This window comes from Mustelus asterias, unplaced genomic scaffold (genome assembly GCF_964213995.1).
Source record: "Mustelus asterias unplaced genomic scaffold, sMusAst1.hap1.1 HAP1_SCAFFOLD_85, whole genome shotgun sequence".
NCBI lineage: Eukaryota > Metazoa > Chordata > Chondrichthyes > Carcharhiniformes > Triakidae > Mustelus > Mustelus asterias.
This window is the reverse complement of record NW_027590139.1, coordinates 277,950-293,608: the sequence shown is the minus strand read 5'-3', so window position 1 is coordinate 293,608 and position 15,659 is coordinate 277,950. Positions and strand designations below refer to the sequence as shown.

Sequence of the window (15,659 nt, the reverse complement as noted above, 5' to 3'; positions counted from 1 at the left end):
TGTTGATCTTTGGAACGCTGTCTTCACCAGTGAGGATTGGAGGCAGGTCATTGAATATATTCAAAGCTGAGGATTTGATCCACAAGAAAGTCAAGGGTATGGATGGGGTGGGGTAGCAAAGTAGACATGATCTTATTGAATGATGCAGCAAGCTCGATGGGCCGAATGACTGGCTCCTGTTCCGAATTCTTATGTTCTTATTCCGATGTACTTGGATAGCTGCGCATGCGCCCTGCTCCCTATTGTCCCTCTGAAGACAGAGGTTCTGAACCAGCCCCTGAAACCACGCCCATTGTGACGCGCCACAGACAGCAGCGCATGCGCCCTCCTTCCCCGCTGAAACAAGATGGCGGCCGATAACCGGGGCCTGTTCCCGAGATTAAATGATCTTCGACAAAGATGCAAGAAAGCAAGCAAGATACCGAAAGGACAACAGATCACGAACCCACTCAGGTCAACCTATAACACAGACTACGCTGAGAGACGTTGCCGTCGCACCTCTCTCACACTCCTCAAACACCTCGTACACCAGCTCTACAGCAAACGCCGCAGCCTGGAAACCAAGATAGAATCCATATTCTCAACTTGCGCTCAGGATGCAGACCAGCTGCGAAACTCTGCCAAGCAGATGAGACAAAGGAACTACACCATCTACATGCACACCAAGAACAGGAAACTTGAGAAACTCGGCATCACCACCAGCAGCAACCAAGCCTCCCCCGGTACCACAATAGAAAACAGTCCCACTGCAGGGAAGTCCATTGTCAACTTGTCCGACTGCACACTTCAACCAGATGAAATTGAAGTTCTCAGCCGAGGGCTTAATTTTTGCCCCACCACCAAAATAGACCCCATCAGTCTCGCAGCGGACACAGAGGAATTCATCAGGTGAATGAAGCTGTGGGAGTTCTTCCACAAACCCCAAGAGGCCAACAGCGAACACAATGAGACAGCCAATGAACCGGAACAGCCGACAGAGAGATCCGCAGTGCATCCAAAGAGGAAAGAGTCGAATTGGACTCCTCCGGAAGGCCGCTGCCCTCGACTTGACATGTATGCCCAAGCCATCAGGAGGTGTGTCAACACCAAATTCATCAGCTGCACTCACAAGACAGCCCCGAACATCACCCAAGCACAACGCAACACCATCCACACTCTCAAGTCCAACCGCAACATTGGCATCAAACCAGCAGACAAAGGAGGGGCCATCGTCATACTGAACAGAACGGATTACTGCAAAGAAGTGTACCGACAACTAAACAATGAGGAACACTACAGACAGTTACCTGCAGATCCGACCAAAGAACACACCCGTCAACTCAACACTCTGATCAAGACCTTTGATCCGGACCTTCAGAGCACCCTCCGTGCTCTCGTCCCACATACTCCCCGCGTTGGAGACCTCTACTGCCTCCCAAAGATACACAAGGCAAACACACCCGGCCGTCCCATCGTATCGGGCAATGGGACCCTGTGCGAGAACCTCTCCGGCTATGTCGAGGGCATCCTGAAACCATTGTACAAAGAACCCCCAGCTTTTGTCACGACACTACAGACTTCCTACAGAAACTCAGCGCACTTGGAGCAGTTGAACCAGGAGAACTCCTCGTCACAATGCATGTCTCGGCACTCTACACCAGCATCCCCCACGACGATGGCATCACTGCAACAGCCTCAGTATTCAACACCGACAACTGCCAGTTTTCAGATGCAATTTTACAACTCATCCGCTTCATCCTGGACCACAATATCTTCACCTTCAACAACCAGTTCTTCATCCAGACATATGGAACAGCCATGGGGACAAAATTCGCACCTCAATATGCCAACATCTTCATGCACAGGTTCGAACAAGACTTCTTCACTGCGTCAACACCAAATTCATCAGCCGCACTCACAAGACAGCCCCGAGCATCACCCAAGCACAATGCAACGCCATTTACGCTCTCAAATCCAACCGCAACATTGTCATCAAACCAGCAAAGGAGGGGCCATCGTCATACTGAACAGAACGGAATACTGCAAAGAAGTGTACCGACAACGGATCGGGATACTGAGCTCTGTCGGTGACAGTCTCCCCGGAATGGTTTACTGGTCCCGGATCAGACACTCGGATGGATGAAGCTGATCTCTGCAGCTGGAGGTAACGGTCTCTTTGGATCTCATTCCTCTGGATCCAGTCAAAGTGTTTGGTGTCAGTCTGAATCCAGCACGGATCACTTTGAAAAACTCTTTCCTGTCCAGAGTGATTTTCCCTTTCGAACCTGTTTAACCTTCAGTGGTCACGGGCATTCAGCCTCTGATCTTCGGGTAAGCGTTCTCCAAGGCGGCCTTCACGACACACGACAGCGCAGAGTTGCTGAGCAGAAACTGATAGCCAAGTTCCGCACACATGAGGATGGCCTCAATCGGGATATTGGGTTCATGTCACACTATTTGTAATCCCCACAGCCTGCCTGGACCTGCAGAGTTTCACTGGCTGTCCTGTCTGGAGACAATACACATCTTTTTAGCCTGGCTTGATGCTCTCTCCACTCACATTGTTTGTATCTTAAAGACTTGATCAGCTGTAAGTATTCGCATTCCAACCATTATTCATGTAAATTTAGTCTGTGTCTTTATAAGCTCTGTTTGTGAACAGAATTCCCACTCACCTGAAGAAGGGGCTTGGGGCTCCGAAAGCTTGTGAGGCTTTTGCTACCAAATAAACCTGTTGGACTTTAACCTGGTGTTAAACTTCTTCCCGAGATAAAAGCCTGGGAGCTGTAAACCCGGGACCTGCAGGGTCCTATTCAGGCCGTGCGGCCTACAGCGGGTGTTGGTGAAGCCAGAGCTCCCTCCCGACCCCGACTCCCGGCTCCATTTCTCCCGCAGCCCCACCGACTCACCCGCTGAAAAAAGCGGCTCCCGCACTCACAGGGCTCCGAGCAAAATGACACTGCGCACGCTCCAGATAGAGCAGCGCGCCTGCGCAATGGGCTCCTGTGGAATGAATAGGACACTTTCATACCCGCAGGGGCATCTGGGAATTAACGGCGTCATTGTCAAAGACAATAATAGAAAATTATCTTGTGCAATTAAGATCAAATAATTTTTAAAAATGCATTCCTCGGAATTTGTGCGCTGCCATTCTCCATTTATAAAATTGATTTAAACCAGTACTCTCCTGTGGGAATACCCCGAGTTTTTAAAACTTTCCCCACTGGTTTCCTCCCCTCTCTTTGCTCTCCTGAAGGTGCTCATACTGGTTGGGTAAATCCCACAGAGACTGGTTTCTTTCACTTTCTTTCACCTGATGCTGAATATTCTGTTTTATGGAATGATACATCACAGATGGAAACCATTTGGCTCATCCTGCCCAGTCGGGCTGTCTTTAAGATCTGTCCAATTAATCCCACAGCCCTGCCGGCAGAGTGAGAACAATGTATATATACTGCAGCAATGCAGGAGGCGAATGGAAAATGTTTTCCAGTTGCATACCTCTCAGACACACTCACCCCTAGAAAGATAAATTGGCCTGTGTACCAAGCAGATATTAAGGTTCCACTTAAAATTAAAACAGAAGGTGCTGGAAAAATGCAGCAGTCACCGGGGCCGAGTTGATGGTCAAAATGATGGTGCTGAGTTGCCATTAGAAAGTAACCAGCAATCCAACAAGCCACTCAAAATATTGAATCAAACAAAATTGATCAAAGATTGAGCCAAAGTATTCTGTTTTCCAACATGGTGCTATGATTTTTTGTGATGGTTTTAATGTTCTCACAATTACCTGGTGTAGTCCAGGTTTATTTTATACTCATTCCAACCCATCGCTGTCCATGAAGCACATTACCCCCACTCTGATTCTCCATCCCATCAGAGACAACTCAGTCGCTGACTGGAAATTAGGGCTTTTCATGAGAGCTCTGACAACTGAGAATGCACCATAGGCAGAATCAACCCGAGCTAACAAACCCCAGGCAGTGAACATTATCCCCCCCAGACCCGAATATAAAACAGTGAACATTATCCCCCCCAGACCCGAATATAAAACAGTGAACATTATCCCCCCCAGACCTGAATATAAAACAGTGAACATTATCCCCCAGACCCGAATATAAAACAGTGAACATTATCCCCCAGACCCGAATATAAAACAGTGAACATTATCCCCCCCAGACCTGAATATAAAACAGTGAACATTATCCCCCAGACCCGAATATAAAACAGTGAACATTATCCCCCAGACCCGAATATAAAACAGTGAACATTATCCCCAGACCCGAATATAAAACAGTGAACATTATCCCCCAGACCCGAATATAAAACAGTGAACATTATCCCCCAGACCCGAATATAAAACAGTGAACATTATCCCCCCCAGACCCGAATATAAAACAGTGAACATTATACAGACCATGTGTATGGTTTCTCCCCACTGTGAATGGTGTGATGTTTTTCAGGCTGTGTAACTGGTTCAAGCTCGATTCACAGTCAGTTCACTGGAGCGCTCTCACTTGGGTGTGTGTGTGTCTCAGTTCTTTTTCTGTCACACTGAATTTTGAAATTTTCTCCCACTGACAAAACAGGGAACGATTTCTCCCTCCACTGTCAAAAGCAATCATATTCAGGTCATGATGAATCGAATGGCTCTGTCAGACTTTGATCTGAAGTTTAGTTTGAGTTTCCTGTCTGTGAATCCTCCTCATCAAGTTCCCTGCAAAAAGAGTTTTAAAAAATTACTTAAGAACAGACAATTTCAGTTTCCACGAAACATTTCTCCATCTCATTTATCTTGAGCTGTAATCCCCATCCCACACACTCTCTCTTGTCCCTGAGCTGAAATCAAACTCATTGCCTCATCTCCACTCTGAGCCCAGCTCCCTCTCCCTCCAGCTGGATTCAGTCCTCCAGACCATGTGCAGATTGAGAGTACAATCAAGGAGCCAATTATTTTCCTTCCAAGTCAGGGGATGTGCAGCCCCACTGACTCTGTTGTTACCACAATGGGCACATGTGCTCTGCTCACCAATGAAACACCACGGTGACCATTAACATGGGCCTGTTCCTAGGAAAGGCTCCATTTTATTTGTGCCACAGCACCAGGGGAATTACCTCCTGCACAGGCACAAAGGTATCATCAGTCACAGAAAATAATTGCAGCTGGTGTCTCAAACCTCATTTTACCATTTGCTCCCAGACATTCTCAATTCAATTTTGAAATGCAAACTGAAATCTGGCATTATGGGGTAAATTAAAACACATTTTAATGGTCATTTTCAGAATGACTATTCCCGAGAATTAATTCCCAAGTCAGTAAATTAAAATTCTCATCAGCAATGTAGGCAGCACAGTGGTTAGCACTGCTGCCTCAGAGCTCCAGGGACCTGGGTTCGATTCCCAACTGGGGTTACTGTCCTTGTGTAGTCTGCCCGTTCTCCCCATGTCTGTGTGGGGTTTCTCCAGATGCTCCGGTTTCCTCCCATCGTCCAAAGATATGCTACTTAGGTGCATTGGCCATGCTAAATTGCCCCTTAGTGTCCTGGGATGAGTAGGTTAGAGGGATTAGCAGGTTACATATGTGGGGTTACCGGAATAGGGCCTAGGTGGGATTGTTGCCAGTGCAGACTCGATGGGCCAAATAACCTCCTTCAGCACTGTCGGGATTCTATGAAATACATTGGGAGAATTGTTGTTTTAATGGGTATTTTCACAAATGCTATAAAATGATTTTTCAAAACAAATTAATATTTTCTTCAACAGATGATTAATAAATAAAAAGTATTGAATAAAACAACCACCCAGTGTGGGGTTCAGGATTCTAACTCAGGGTTTCTGAGCTCCAGGAACCACGAACTGAACCAACCGGGAATTGTCTCCACAAAACTTCCCCAACTCCCTCACGGGAAAAAGCTGCAAACCCGGGAGCTGCAGCTTTTTACTGGGGGTGTTGGTGCATCCAGCGGGTGTTTGTGAATCCTCCCCGCCCACCTTCCAGGGTTTCCTTCCTTCCCAGAGATCAGAGTCCTCATTGATTTGAGGCCAAAGTGTAACCTCTTATTTATTGTCCCCCTCCCCTCCTCTGATGTGAACCATCCTCCAGTGGCTGAGCCAGGATGGGGCCGTTAACCTGGGCCTGTTCCCGGGAGGGAGGGAGAAGCCCCGCAGCTGCAAACCAGGGAGCTGACAATGATTCTGAAGGATTTGCGGATCCACAAAGTGTTTCCAAATCCTCCCAGCCACCGCCTAACGCTGACTCCGCTTCTCCGGGACAAACAAGCGCCAAGGACAGCAATGACACCGCGCATGCTCCACATCACAATGCCCGGGCACTCCAGACCAATAGGAAGAGGGGGCGGGGCTGGTGGACCGATCGGGAGCGGCTGGTCCTCCAACCAATCAGACTGAATGAGGGACGGGAGCTGAAGCATGCGCAGTGCAGTTAATGGCGACGGACAGACGGATGGTTTTAATTTGGAAACGAGATCAATACGAGGTAGAGGGCGGCGCGCGGGGAATGATAAATGTGGCGGGTGGGTGGAGAGACTTTGTAAACATGTTGTTCAAACCCAAACCCCGGAAATGAACTTCCCGGTCCCCCCCCTTTGTACCAAATGGAGCGGCAGCTTGTAGTGTTAGACCCGGGCTGACTGCCGCCATTGAGGCTGCATGTGGGAGGCCGGCAGGGATTGTGATCGGAGAGTGAAGCCCTGACGTCACAATGGAATGGGTGAGAGTGTGATGTCACAATGGAATGGGTGAGAGTGTGACGTCACAATGGAATGGATGAGGGTGTGACGTCACAATGGAATGGGTGACGGTTCCAGATGAGCTGAGACTGGGCTGGAGTCGGGCGATGGCACTGACATGTGGCCCGGTGGCACAGTGGTTAGTGCAGCTACCTAACAGCGCCAGGGACCCGGGTTCAATTCCAGCCTCGGGTCGCTGTCTGTGCAGAGTTTCTACATTCCCCCCGTGTCTGTGTGGGTTTCCTCCGGGTGTTCCGGTTTCCTTCCACAGTCCAAAGATGTGCCGGTTAGACGGATTGACCATGATAAATTGCCACTTGGTATCAGGGGGATTAACAGGTAAATATGTGGATAGGGCCTGGATGGGATTGTTGTCGGTGCAGGATCGATGGGCTGAATGGCCTCCTTCTACACTGTATTTTATTATTCATTATTATTAATTAATTACTATTAATGCTTCTATGAATGAAGGTGGTCTTGATGATGATGTGGACATGTGGCTGGAAGCTCATCTTGGGGTGAACTATTTCACCCTGGTTGTGAACAGCCTGGTTCAGCCTCAGACAGTTGCCAGGAGGAGAGATAAAGTTGTTGGCGAGGGAGTGGAGTTAGTAGTGGGGACTGAACACAATGGGTTCAGTCTTCCCAGTATTTATATGAAATAGATTTCTGTTCTTTCAGTACTGGATGTCAGACAAGTCAGCATGGTGTGTGAGTTGGAGAGGAACCTGGAGCTGATGGTGTTCACAGGGTTTGGAAATTCTGTCAAAGTTCCTGTTGAGTTGTAGATGTATAAAATCTCTCTCCTCCCCTCCGGCCTCTCCTACTTCTCTTTGTTTCCACTCAGAGTGTGGAGATGCCGGCGTTGGACTGGGGTAAGCACAGTAAGAAGTCTCGCAACACCAGGTTAAAATCCAACAGGTTTATTTGGTGGCACAAGCCACAGGCTTTCAGAGCGCTGCCCCTTCATCAGGTGAGTGGGAGTTCTGTTCACAAACAGGGCATACAGAGACACAAACTCAATTTACAAGGTAATGGTTGGAATGCGAGTCTTTACAGGTATTCAAGTCTTAAAGGTACAGACAATGTGAGTGGAGAGAGGGTTAAGCACAGGTTAAAGAGATGTGTATTGTTTCCAGCCAGGACAGTGAGTGAGATTTTGCAACCCCAGGCAAGTTGTGGGGGTTACACATAGTGTGACATGAACCCAAGATCCCGGTTGAGGCCGTCCTCATGTGTGATTGACAGATCCATGCTCACTGCTTCTTGCCCTGGACGCAGAGAGCTGAAAATTTCCATGCAGGCTGCCAGACAGATAAATGTCTACATTAGTGGAGTAAAAATGTGTGGAATATACAGACCGAATTCACTTCGTTCCCTTCAGTTGCTGCAAGTCCCCAATTTCCCCCAGAATGAGGAAAGAAATGGAAAGGGGGAAACATTGATTTCCTCCCAGATGTTGCACAGAGGAGGAAGTTTCAATCTGAAGCTCATTGGACAACTTCCGCATTGTGACGTCACAATGGAGCCCTGCCTGAATCACCCAATAGGAATCTCTCTGCTCCGCGGTGACGTCTCTGGGTTCCAGTGCGCAGGCCCGGGCGCGCGGACCCGGGAGCCCCGCCCCCACCCATTGTTCCCCTCCCCCGACACCACATCGAGCCAAGGTTTCCAGGCAACCGGCTGACGGCTCCGGCCAGAGCGAGAAGCCGCTTGGTGAGCTCCTCCCGGCCCGGGACTGCGCATGTTCGAGGGAGAGGGGAAGCTGTGCATGTGCGGGGGAGAACCCACCCTCTGATCTTCATGCTGAGGTGTTGACCAATGGGAAGAGTTGGAGGACCGGAAGGACTCTGGTCTTCCAGCCAATCAGAGCGCGGGCTTTGTGTAAATGAAGATTGATCTTCAGACAGACTCAAACTTCCTCCTGTCTCAAACATCTGTGAGTAAAACACTTTCTCTTCAACCCCCTTTCCATTTCTTTTCTCATTCTGGGGGAAATTGGGGACTTGCAGCAACTGAAGGGAAAGGAAGTGAATCCAGGGAGCTGCAGACTCTGGAAAGGTTGGCCCAGGTCTCTCTCTCTCTTAAACCAGAAAATGATCCATTTCTGCCCACTGTTTGCTGTTAGCCAACCTTCTATCCACGCCAATATGTTATCCCCACAGCATGAATTTTTATTTGCTGCAATAACCTTTGATGCGGCACCTCATCAAATGTCTTCTGGAAATCTAAGTACAGCGCATCCACCGATTTCCCTTTATCCAATTCCCGATGGGGAATTTTAGAAAATTGAACAACACATCAACTATCTCACTCTGTTCAGACCCGAGAATGAAGCCCAGCAGGACCCGAGGACTCATCAGCCCACAGCTCCAACAGTTTGCTGAGGACCACTTCCCTGGGAATTGTGCTTTTTCAGAGTTCATCCCACACTTCTGTTTTCTGATTTCCAGCTGTTTCTGAGTTTTAACTGTATCCTCTATTGTGAACACCGAGGCAAAATACTTGTTCAATTCATCTCCCAGCTCCTTATTTTTCATTATCAATTCCTGGACTCACTTTCTATTAGACAGTTAAGAAATGAGGTCGAGCAAGTGACTGAAGTGTCAGTCAGGGAGCACTATTGGGAGCACCAATAGTTTCAAAATAGTTCTGGAAAAAGATAGGACAGGTCCACAGGTCAAGGCCCTAAACTGGAGCAGGGCCACTTTTGTGGGCATTAGGCAGGATCTAAAGTGGTCCTCAGCAAACTGTTGGAGCTGTGGGCTGATAAGTCCTTGGGTCCTGCTGGGCTTCATTCTCGGGTCTTAACAGGGTGAGATAGTTAATGAGGTGAGTTTGTTTGAAGGGAAAGGAATGACTGGCAAATGGAAGGTTTTAAAAGCGTGATATCAAGAGTCCAGGGGCAGTATATTCCTGTTAAGATGAAGGGAAAGAATGGTAAATTTAGGGATCTCTGGCAGACAAGGGACATTGAGGCTCTGGTCAGGTAAAAGAAGGAAGCAGACATTGGGTTTAGGCAATCGGGGACAAGTGAATCACTCTGACTATAAAAAGTGTAAGAAAATACTGAGGAGGGAAATCAGGAGGACAAAAAGAGGGTATGATATGGATCTGGCAGGTAAGATTAAAGACAATTCCAAGAGGTTCTATAGGTATATTAAGAGTAAAAGGGTGGCTAGAGAGAGAATAGGTCCCCTTAAAAATCAGTATGGCCATCTGTGTGTGGAGCCACAGGAGATGGGTGAGATTTTTAATGAATACTTCTCCTCTGTGTTTACTGCGGAGAGTACCATGGGTGCTAAAGAAATAAGGGAAACAAGTGGTGATGTCTTGGGCACATGCATGCTACTTGGGAGGAGGTATCTGCAGCCTTATAAAAGCAAATTACTGCGGATGCTGGAATCTGAAACCAAGAGAGAAAATGCTGGAAAATCTCAGCAGGTCTGGCAGCATCTGTCAGGAGAGAAAAGAGCTGATGTTTCTTGTCTAGATGACCCTTTGTCAAAGCTCTGAAACATCAGCTCTTTTCTCTCCATACAGATGCTGCCAGACCTGCTGAGAATGGGGAGAGAGTGTGTGGGATGGAGATTTCCAGCTTTTGGGGAATGAGAGAGGAAAGAATGTTCCATAGAAATTGTCTGTTCTGAATTTCTATCCTGTATTGACACTGATGACTTTTGGAAACTCATTTTACAGGATATTGAAAGAGGAATCACAGGCCGAAATCTCAAACGTCACGTCTAGATCTGACAGAGTCATATTCCTTGGGACCTCAATATCATCGGATTTTGAATCCAGAAGGAGAAATGATTGTCCAGTCTGACGATTTGAAAAGATTTGAAATGTCAGTGTGAGTGAAAAAGCATCAACACACTGCCACACTTGAATGAGAGTGTTCCTGTGCATTGACGAAAGAGCTTTAACCAGTTACACAGTCTGAATAAATATCACACCGTTCACAGCGGGTAGAGACTGTAATCTTGTTCTGTGTGTGGACGAAGTTTCAACTAATTGTCCACTCAAGAGAGAGGTAAGGACACCTGCACCATGGAGAAACCATGGAAATGTGTGGACTGTGGGAAGGGATACAGAGCCCCATCTAAGCTGGAAGCTCATCGGCGCAGCCACACTGGGGCGAGGCCATTCATCTGCTCTCAGTGTGAGAAGGGATTTAATCATTTATCCAGTTTACGGATACACCAGCGAGTTCACATTGGGGAGAGACCATTCACCTGCTCTCAATGTGGGAAGGGATTCAGTCAGTTATCTGACCTGCAGAGACACCAGCGAGTTCACACTGGGGAGAGGCCATTTACCTGCTCTCAGTGTGGGAAGGGATTCACTCGGTCATCCCATCTGCAGAGACACCAGCGAGTTCACACTGGGGAGAGGCCATTCACCTGCTCTCAGTGTGGGAAGGGATTCACTCGGTCATCGCACCTGCAGAGACACCAACGCATTCACACTGGAGAGAGGCCATTCAACTGTTGTCAGTGTGGGAAGGGATTCACTCAGTCATCCACCCTGCGGACACACGAACGACTTCACACTGGGGAGAGACCGTTCACCTGCTCTCAGTGTGGGCAAGAATTCACTCAGTCAGCCGACCTGCAGAGACACCAGCTACGTCACACAGGGGAGAGGCCGTTCACCTGCTCTCAGTGTGGGAAGGGATTCACTCTGTTAACCCACCTGCAGAGACACCAGCGAGTTCACACTGGGGAGAAACCATTCATCTGCTCTCAGTGTGGAAAGGGATTCGCTCAGTCATCTGACTTGCAGACTCACCAGCGAGTCCACACTGGGGAGAGGCCGTTCACCTGCTCTCAGTGTGGGAAGGGTTTCAGAGTTTCATCCCGGCTGCTGAGACACCAGCAAGTGCACGAGAGGTTGGATTCTGCTGTTATTGTTTCTGCTCTCAATTACATCCAGGACTGCATTTTGTTCATTCTCACAGTTGGTCAATGGGAAGGGTCAGAGGGTTTCTTTGTGCTGGACTGGCTGGTCTCAGCCTCCAGTGGGCTGATGCTCTTTGAGTCTTTTTGCGAATACCTGGTTTCAAATGTCACAAGGATCACAGAGTGACAGGGTGTTAGGAAGTTTCGAGATATTCAGTCAGAAGAAAACAGAGGTTGGCAGTGCAAAGGTACATTTCTGAATGGAGGGCTGTGACAAGTGACATTCCTCAGCGATCAGTGCTGGGACTTTTGCTGTTTGTAACATATATAAATGATTTGGAGGAAAATGTAACTGGTTTGATTAGTAAGTTTGTGGACGACGCAAAGGTTGGTGGATTTGCGGATAGCGATGGGGACCGGCAGAGGATACAGCAGGATATAGATCAGTTGGAGACTTGGGTGGAGAGATGGCCGATGAAGTTTAATCCGGACAAATGTGAGGTAATGCATTTTGGAAGGTCTAATACAGATGGGAAATATACAGTAAATGGCAGAACCCTTAAGAGTATTCATAGGCAGAGGGATCTAGGTGTACAGGTACACAGGTCATTGAAAGTGGCAATGCAGGTGGAGAAGGTAGTCAAGAAGACATACAGCATGCTTGCCTTCATCGGCCGGGGCATTGAGTTTAAAAATTGGTAAGTCATGTTGCAGCTTTATAGAACCTTAGTTGGACCGCACTTGGAATCTAGTGTTCAATTCTGGTCACCACACTACCAGAAGGATGTGGAGGCTTTGGAGAGGGTACGGAAAATATTTATCAGGATGTTGCCTGGTGTGGAGGGCATTAGCTATGAGGAGAGGTTGGAGAAACTTGGTTTGTTCTCACTGGAACAACAGAGGTTGAGGGGTGGGGCGACCTGAAAGAAGTCCACAAGATTATGAGGGGCATGGACAGAGTGGATAATCAGAAGCTTTTTCCCGGGGTGGAAGAGTCAATTACTAGGGGCATTGGTTTAAGGTGCGCGGGGCAAGGTTTAAAGGAGATGTACAAGGCAGGTTTTTTACACAGAGGGTGGTGAGTGCCTGGAACCCGTTGCCGGGGAAGATAGTGTAAACAGATACGATAGTGACTTTTAAGATGTATCTTGACAAATATATGAATAGCATAGGAATAATAGAACAGTACAGCACAGAACAGGCCCTTCGGCCCACAATGTTGTGCCGAGCTTTATCTGAAACCAAGATCAAGCTATCCCACTCCCTATCATTCTGGTGTGCTCCATGTGCCTATCCAATAACCGCTTAAATGTTCCTAAAGTGTCTGACTCCACTATCACTGCAGGCAGTCCATTCCACAGCCCAACCACTCTCTGTGTAAAGAACCTACCTCTGATATCCTTCCTATATCTCCCACCATGAACCCTATAGTTATGCCCCCTTGTAATAGCTCCATCCATCCGAGGAAATAGTCTTTGAACGTTCACTCTATCTATCCCCTTCATCATTTTATAAACCTCTATTAAGTCTCCCCTCAGCCTCCTCCGCTCCAGAGAGAACAGCCCTAGCTCGCTCAACCTTTCCTCATAAGACCTACCCTCCAAACCAGGCAGCATCCTGGTAAATCTCCTCTGCACTCTTTCCAGCGCTTCCACATCCTTCTTAAAGTGAGTTGACCAGAACTGCACACAATATTCCAAATGTGGTCTCACCAAGGTCCTGTACAGTTGCAGCATAACCCCACGGCTCTTAAACTCCAACCCCCCCGTTAATAGAGGGATATGGTCCCCGGAAGGGTAGGGGGTTTTAGTTCAGACGGGCAGCATGGTTGCTCCAGGCTTGGAGGGCCAAAGGGCTTGTTTCTGTGCTGTAATTTTCTTTGTTCTTCGTTCTGTTTGGAACATCCCAAATGCCCATCCAATTTCCTTTTTAATTGTTTATTGTCTCCACTTCCTCCACCCTCATAGGCAGCGAGTTCCAGGTCATTAACATTCGCTGCATCAGAATATTCTTCCTCACATCTCCCCCCCCATACCCCTCCATCCCACCTCCCCCCCCCCCCCACCCCCCCGCCACACCCCCCCTTGCATCTCTGACCCAAAACAAGAAATCTGTGTCCCCCCTCGTCCTTGTCCCATCAGCTAATGGGAACAGCTTTTCTTTGTCCACCTTATCTAAACCTGTCAGAATCTTGTCCACCTCTATCAAATCTCCCCTCAACCTCCTTTGTTCCAAGGGGAACAACCCCAGCCTGACATTGACAATAAAGAACAAACTAACAGAATATGCTCCCCCCTTCCACTTCTTTTCTCATTCTGGGGGAAATTGGGGACTTGCAGCAACTGAAGGAAAAGGAAGTGAATCCAGTCTGTATATTCCACACATTGTTCGGCCGGTCAGATAGACATGTACCTGTTTGGCAGCCTGCATGGAGATTTTCAGCTCTCTGTGTCCAGGACAGGAAGGAGGCTTTTGGGAATGAGAGAGGAAGGAATGTTCCATGGAAACTAGAATTGTCTGTTCTGAATTTCTATCCTATATTGAAAGTGATGAATTTTCTTAACTCCTTTTATAGGATATCAGAAGGTGAGGATTTTACAGACAGAAATCTCGAATCAAACATCACGTCCACATCTGACAAACTCACTCAATTCATCGGGACCTGAATGCTATCGGCCTTTGAACCCAGAAGGAGAAATGTTTCTCTGTTCTGTCTGCTTTCGCAGTCTTTAAACATCAGTGTGGCTGGAACAGGACTGACACACACACACACACACACAATCAACTGAGATTTTCCTGTGCATTGACTGTGGAAAGAGCTTCAGTTACACAGTCACAGAGCCGTAAACAATATTGCACCATCACCGCAGGGCATCATAATCTTGTTCTGTGTGAGACTTCAACTGCTGGTCAAACCTGGAGCAACACAAGGATACCTGCACCATGGAGAAACCGTGGAAATGCGGGGACTGTGGGAAGGGTTCCAAAACTCCCTCTGCGCTGCAGACCCATCGACGTATTCACACTGGAGAGAAGCCGCACACCTGTTCTGTGTGTGGGAAGGGATTCTCTCGGTTATATCATCTGCAGCGACATCGGCTGGTTCACACTGGAGAAAGAGCGTTCATCTGCTTTGAGTGTGGGAACGGATTCGCTCATTTACCCGATCTGCAGAGACACCAGCGCGTTCACACTGGAGAGAGACCATTCACCTGCTTGGTGTGTGGGAAAGGATTTCTGCAGTTATCCAATCTGTCAAAACACAAAGTCACTCACAGCAATGAGAAACCCTTTAAATGCTCTGACTGTGGAAGTGGTTTCAAAAGCTCTCGGGAACTGATGATCCACCAGCGGATTCACACTGGGGAGAGACCGTTCAGCTGCTCTCACTGCACAAAGAGATTTAGAACATCATCCCACCTGCGGGAGCACCAGCGAACTCACACCAGGGAGAGACCATTCACCTGCTCTGTGTGTGGGAAGGGATTCACTCATTCCTCCAGCCTGCTGAGTCACAATCTCACTCACACCCAGGAGAGACCCTTTAAATGCTCTGGCTGTGGCAATGGTTTCAAAAGTTCTCGGGATCTGGTTATACACCAGCGCACTCACACTGAGGAGAGACCATTCATAAGAGACCGTTTGATAAGGTGCCCCATAAAAGGCTGCTGAAGAAGATTAGGGCACACGGAGTTGGGGGTAGTGTGTTAAAGTGGATTGGGGACTGGCTATCCGACAGGAAGCAAAGAGTCGGAATAAATGGGTGTTTTTCCGGTTGGAGGAAGGTAACTAGTGGCGTGCCGCAGGGATTGGTACTCGGGCCGCAACTGTTTACCATTTATATAGATGATCTGGAGGAGGGGACGGAGTGTAGGGTAACGAAGTTTGCAGACGACACAAAGATAAGTGGAAAAGTGAATCGTGTGGAGGACGGAGAAGATCTGCAGAGAGATTTGGACAGGCTGAGTGAGTGGGCGAGGATATGGCAAATGGAGTATAACGTTGACAAATGCGAGGTTATACACTTTGG

General features: G+C 48.0%; 2 protein-coding genes across 2 annotated transcripts in view; one reads left to right on the top strand and one right to left on the bottom strand.

The window, feature by feature from the left end:
• LOC144483983 (uncharacterized) overlaps positions 1-15,659 on the bottom strand; it is a 196,264-nt gene that overhangs the window by 108,015 nt on the left and 72,590 nt on the right. Inside the window, 1 exon segment of the mRNA XM_078202559.1 lies at positions 9,993-9,999. Coding sequence (XP_078058685.1) covers positions 9,993-9,999 — 7 coding nt within the window.
• Positions 10,618-14,295, top strand: LOC144483976 (uncharacterized). Its single transcript, XM_078202551.1, has 3 exons — positions 10,618-10,631; positions 10,919-11,620; positions 14,205-14,295. Exons 1-3 carry the CDS (start codon positions 10,618-10,620, stop codon positions 14,293-14,295), a joined length of 807 nt encoding a protein of 268 aa, XP_078058677.1.